General features: G+C 61.3%; 2 protein-coding genes across 2 annotated transcripts in view; both read left to right on the top strand.

Annotated features, from left to right (window-relative positions):
* RILP (Rab interacting lysosomal protein) overlaps positions 1 to 2,921 on the top strand; it is a 3,923-nt gene extending 1,002 nt beyond the window's left edge. The window contains exons 2-6 of the mRNA XM_011956273.1: positions 59 to 295; positions 599 to 741; positions 1,132 to 1,254; positions 2,090 to 2,173; positions 2,460 to 2,921. Coding sequence (XP_011811663.1) covers positions 59 to 295; positions 599 to 741; positions 1,132 to 1,254; positions 2,090 to 2,173; positions 2,460 to 2,637 — 765 coding nt within the window. The 3' untranslated portion in view covers positions 2,638 to 2,921. The remainder of the gene's footprint in view (positions 1 to 58; positions 296 to 598; positions 742 to 1,131; positions 1,255 to 2,089; positions 2,174 to 2,459) is intronic.
* Positions 2,922 to 3,349: 428 nt separating this feature from the next.
* Positions 3,350 to 5,117, top strand: part of SCARF1 (scavenger receptor class F, member 1) — a 10,860-nt gene continuing 9,092 nt past the window's right edge. Inside the window, exons 1-4 of the mRNA XM_011956262.1 lie at positions 3,350 to 3,479; positions 3,801 to 3,862; positions 4,072 to 4,173; positions 5,032 to 5,112. Coding sequence (XP_011811652.1) covers positions 3,379 to 3,479; positions 3,801 to 3,862; positions 4,072 to 4,173; positions 5,032 to 5,112 — 346 coding nt within the window. The 5' untranslated portion in view covers positions 3,350 to 3,378. The remainder of the gene's footprint in view (positions 3,480 to 3,800; positions 3,863 to 4,071; positions 4,174 to 5,031; positions 5,113 to 5,117) is intronic.

The raw sequence follows: 5,117 nt of genomic DNA, 5'->3' as shown, positions 1-5,117 counted from the left end.
GGCGGGGCTCCGGGGGCCCTCGGTGCCCCGCCCACCCCACCGTTTGCTCCGCTCCCAGTTGCAGGAGCAGCTGCAGCGCCTCCTGCTGGTGAATGCTGAGCTGCGGCACAAGCTGGCGGCCGTGCAGATCCAGCTGCGCGCCGCGCAGGACCGCGAGAGGGACCGCCAGCAGCTTGGCGAAGGCGCGACCCTGCCGGCTAAAGAGCGAGCGCAGGGGCAGGCCGGGGCTCCCGGGCACCAGCACGTGCAGGAGCCCGAATGGACAACCGATGGCGCAGGCGCATCTGAGGACCCGGTGAGTGCCGCAAGAAGGCAAGGACCCAGCCCAGGACTCAGCGTCCAGTGCTCGGTGGGCGCTCGTGCAAGGTTTGCATGCTGCACAGCAGGTCCGCCAGGAAGCGGGGAGGTGGCAGATCTGCGCCTCCGGCCGGCCTCGGACCCTGCTCTCAGCAGGAGCACTGCTCTGTTATCTGTTGGGGCACCCTTGTCCCCCAAGTCTCCCTGCCCGTCACTTCCTCTAGCATTCCCATGATGGCCCTGGGAGGGGGGAACGAACGCCAGCGGAGGCGACCCTCTGATCATGCCTATACTTCCAAAGGTGGAGGCTGCGCAGCAGCCGGGGCGTCCCTCGGAGGCAGGGCAGTGCTTCAGTCGGGAGGAATTTGAGCAGATCCTTCAGGAACGGAATGAACTCAAAGCCAAAGTGTTCCTGCTCAAGGAGGAGCTGGCCTACTTCCAGCGGTGAGAGCGCTGGGAAGCCGGGGGGCCTCCGATCACCCCACCTCATTCTCATCATTGACATGTCCACAATGACATGTGCCAGGCCTGCGCTGGGAACTGGGAGGACATGAATTGCATAGCCCCTGCCCTCCTGCAATGTCATCCAGACAGGGGAGAGGGACAGTGCAAAGGGTCGCAGCTGCAGCAGCCAGGGAAACTCTCCTAGGAGGGGCCATGGGGTGTCTGAGGGTGTCAGCAAGGCAGAGCGCTTCAGGTGTTCAGGGAGGAGCCGCATGCACAGGTACCAGGAGTGAGGCCTGCGGCTGGCCTCCCCACGGCTGGCATACCCATGGCTGGCATCCCCACGGCTGGCATCCCCACAGCTTTCTCCCTTCCTGCCCTCTTCTGTAGGGAGCTGCTCACAGACCACCGGGTCCCTGGCCTTCTGCTCGAGGCCATGAAGGTGGCTGTCCGGAAGCAGCGGAAGAAGATCAAGGCCAAGATGTTAGGGACACCAGAGGAAGCAGAGAGCAGGTAGGTCCCTGCCTGCATTCCCACTGAGCCAGGCCTCCCTCCCTCATTCTGCTGAGCCTGATGGCTCAGCCTGGGCACCCTCTGAGCGCACTGAGGCTGTCACCCCAACCTGGTCACCCCTTGAGCCTCCCTAGCCTGGCCGCTTCTGGGACCTGCTGACCTGGTCTGGTTGTGTTCCGTGGCCACTGTCCTGCCTGTGCCCTTCTCCCTGGATTTCACCATTCCCCTGACCTTGCCTGCCGTCCATTCTGCCTGCCAACGCTGCCTCTCCACATTCATTCTTCAGGTTCCTACCTTGGCTGGGTCTGTTTGTTCTTACGGGGGTGAAACGGTAGCCGCGGCTGTGTCAGGGCCTGCTGTGTGTCAAGCTATAAAATAAAGCCTCGGCCGGGCACAGTGGCTCACTCCTGTAATCTCAGCACTTTGAGAGGCTGAGGCAGGCAGATCACCTGAGGTCAGGATTTCAAGACCAGCCTGGCCAACATGGTGAAACCTTGTCTCTACTAAAAATACAAAAATTAGCCGGGTGTGGTGGCAGGTGCCTGTAATCCCAGCTACTCAGAAGGCTGAGGCAGGAGAATCACTTGAACCTGGAAGGCAGAGGGTGCAGAGAGCTGAGATCGCGCCACTGCACTCCAGCCTGTGACAGAGTGAGACCCTGTCTAAAAAAAAAAAATTAAAAATTAAAGCCCCAACCAACATCCTGCATCTCCCCAGGGTTGCCTTCTCTCCAGCCCCGGGGGCCCTGCAGTCCCTCCATCCCCCCTGCTGGATTCGTGTTGTCCCTCAGGGCCTTGATCAATGGCCCTCACGTCTCCTCTCTCCTCTGTCTCAGTGACGATGAGGATGGCTCATGGCTCCTGCTCTCCGATGATAAGGGAGACCATCCCCCACCCCCGGAGTCCAAAATACAGAGTTTGTATGTTGGGGGAACGGGAAGGACAAGAGTATGGGGAGGGAGGAAGGACCCTGGCTGGTTCTTCTCAGGATCCCCTTTCCTGCTTCTCTGCCTGTCACCCTGCTGTCCTTGGCTCTAAGCACACCCTCCCCTCCTGCTTCTCTGGCCCTGGCCCCCATCACCTTCCCACTCCCTCAGGCTGTCCTTTCTTCCCCCTCTTCCCTTTTCTCACCACCCCCTGCCCTCATCCATATCCTTGACCTCTTTGGCTTCCTAGCTGAAAGTGCCTCTGGCTGTCTCTCTCCAGCTTTGGCCTATGGTATCGGGGTAAAGCCGAATCCCCTGAGGATGAGACCAATAGCCCCGCACCCAGCAAGCTAGGGGGAGAAGAGGAGGCCCAACCACAGTCTCCAGCTCCTGATCCGCCCTGTTCTGCCCTCCACGAACGCCTTTGTCTGGGGGCCTCAGCCGCCCCAGAGGCCTGACTTAGGGGTCTAGCTGTGGATGGATGTGTGGCCTCAAATGAGGACAGGGCTCCCGCCTTCGCAGCCCTCGCCAGGGGTCTGCCCCAGTCCTGGCCTGGACCAGGGCAGGATGGGGGCTCAGCCCACCTCCCTCTCTATGTCTGTACCAAGCCTCTGGGGCCAGATATAAGAGTGCCTGAGTCTCAGTTTCCCCATCCATGAAATGAGAGCTGATTGCCTAGCTCCCAGGGCTTTGTGCAGACCGCCTGAGCTCATGTAATAAAGAACTGCCCGTAATATACAGAGACTGTTCCTCGCCTCTCTGTCCATGTCTGTCCCGCCTCCCAACCCTGCCAGGAGCAGAGGCAGGCTAAGGGGTCCTCTCGGGTCTCCTTGCTCAGTCACTTAGAGGGGGGGTGACTTCTTGAAGCTCGGGCCTTGCTTTGGGAGGGTGGCTTGATGGAAAGCCCTGGCTCCCACCCTCACTCCACCCGCTTCCCTAGCCCTGGCACCCAGAGACCTGCAACTTCATCCTTCTGGCCCTTCCAGGCCGAGGCCACTCAGCCCTGCCATTGCTTTCTTTTTCCTTTCTTTTTTTGAGTGTCAGTCTTTCCAGCCACCCCCTCCGTCTCAGGGAGGTGCCTCATGGAAGCCCGCCCCTCCGGCCTGGTTTCCTCAGGAAAAGCCCTGAGAGGAAGCGGGGAGGGGGTTGGGAGCTGTGGGGGCCAGAAGAACCCGAGCCCTCCCACTGCGCCGGCTGCCATGGGGCTGGGGCTGCTGCTCCCGCTGCTGCTGCTCTGGACTCGGGGGACTCAGGGGTCTGAGCTGGACCCCAATGGGCAGCACGTCTGTGTGGCCAGCAGGTGGGTCTTGTGGGAGTCTGATGGCGGGTGGTTGAACCGGTGTTGAGGCCTTTAGGGGAAGGAGGAGACTAGGAGGGGGGCTTGGGCTGGAAGGAAGGGCTGCTGATGGTGGCCTGGCAGGTAGCTGCTAGCCAGGGCGGATGGTGGAAGGGCCAGGGAAGGAGAGGGGAGGGGCTGGGGACCCGAGCTGTAAAGATCTGCTAGGCCTCCCTAGCTAAGGCTAAACCAGCCTCCCCCACCTCAGCCAGAGACAGTGATCCACCTTGCTCGGGGCTAGGCTGCACCCCCCGCCTTGTCCGGCTGACCCTTTTTGCCTCACAGCCCCTCTGCTGAGCTGCAGTGCTGCGCAGGCTGGAGGCAGAAGGATCAAGAATGCACCATCCGTGAGTAGCCGGACAGACCCTCAGCCAAGGAGAAGGGAAGCCGTAGCCCAGCGATAACCCTTCCTTCCTACCCTGCCGGGCCTGCCCTTCCTGACACGGGGCCTGCAGGGGCACCTCTTGAGGAGGCATGGTCCCTGGAGCCAGTGAGAGGGCAGGGGTGTCCCCTGGTCCTGCTCCTGTCTTTCCAACCTGGGTGGGGTGTCTTTCAGCCATCTGTGAGGGGCCGGATGCCTGCCAGAAAGATGAGGTGTGTGTGAAGCCAGGCCTCTGTCGATGCAAACCTGGATTCTTTGGGGCCTACTGCAGCTCCCGTAAGTCTCAAGGGCCGGATGAAGTTGCTGGGCAGAGCTGGGTACGGGGACAGTGGTGTGGGGGCAGGCAAGGCAGGTAGCCATGTAGCCTCAGGACAGCGGGGCCAGGATCCCTCCCAGCTTCACTGAGGAATGGCGGTCCAGAGACAGGAAGTGACACATACTCCTAGGAGATGGCCTGAGTCACTGGGTTTTCACCCGTATCCACAAAGCCCTGCCCACCTGCGCATCTTCCTCTTCCACTTCTCAGAAAACCTGTGATTCCCGTTCATTGCAAAATGAGTATATTCCTTCTCTTTCCCACATACGCCTTATACATGGGCAGTGGATGGAAGGAGGCCCCTGGCTCGGCTGTCTGCCTTTTCTGGCAGAAAGAAAGGGAAGGGAAAGGGGTTGGGAAGCCAGAGGATGGGCACCAGGAATCAAGGAATCACTAGGGGAAAGGTGGCTTATCCTGCCACCCTGGCGGGCAGCATCCAGGACTGAGATGGGGAGGGAGCCCTCTCTGCTCCAGCCCAGCAGGGATCCACCTCAGCAGGGAGGAGCAGGCATGGAGGAAGGCCCACCCACCTCAGTGCCGCACTCTGGGCAAGTCCACTGCCCACTCAGGATCTCTGAGTGTGTTCTGGAATGTGAAATGGGAGGCTGAGCCTCCCACTAATGGCTAAGGGTTTTCTGTAGGTCAGAGCGGAGCAGGAAGTGAGTGTTGCCCAGGACAGGCTGCCGGATGTTCTGAGGGTCTGTCCCCGACTCTTGGAGGATGGGCCCCGTGCCCCTTTTCCTTGCGTAAGGGGACGCAGGGTAAGGGTCCGCGCGCGGCCCTGAGCCCGCTGACCCCTCCCGTACCCACCTCTGCAGGCTGCCCGGGCCAGTACTGGGGCCCCGACTGCCGTGAGAGCTGCCCCTGCCACCCGCACGGCCAGTGTGAGCCAGCCACGGGCGCG

This window comes from Colobus angolensis, unplaced genomic scaffold (assembly GCF_000951035.1).
Source record: "Colobus angolensis palliatus isolate OR3802 unplaced genomic scaffold, Cang.pa_1.0 Scaffold110, whole genome shotgun sequence".
Classification (NCBI taxonomy): domain Eukaryota; kingdom Metazoa; phylum Chordata; class Mammalia; order Primates; family Cercopithecidae; genus Colobus; species Colobus angolensis.
The sequence above is the reverse complement of the archived record's forward strand: the minus strand, read 5'-3'. Positions and strand labels throughout refer to the sequence as shown.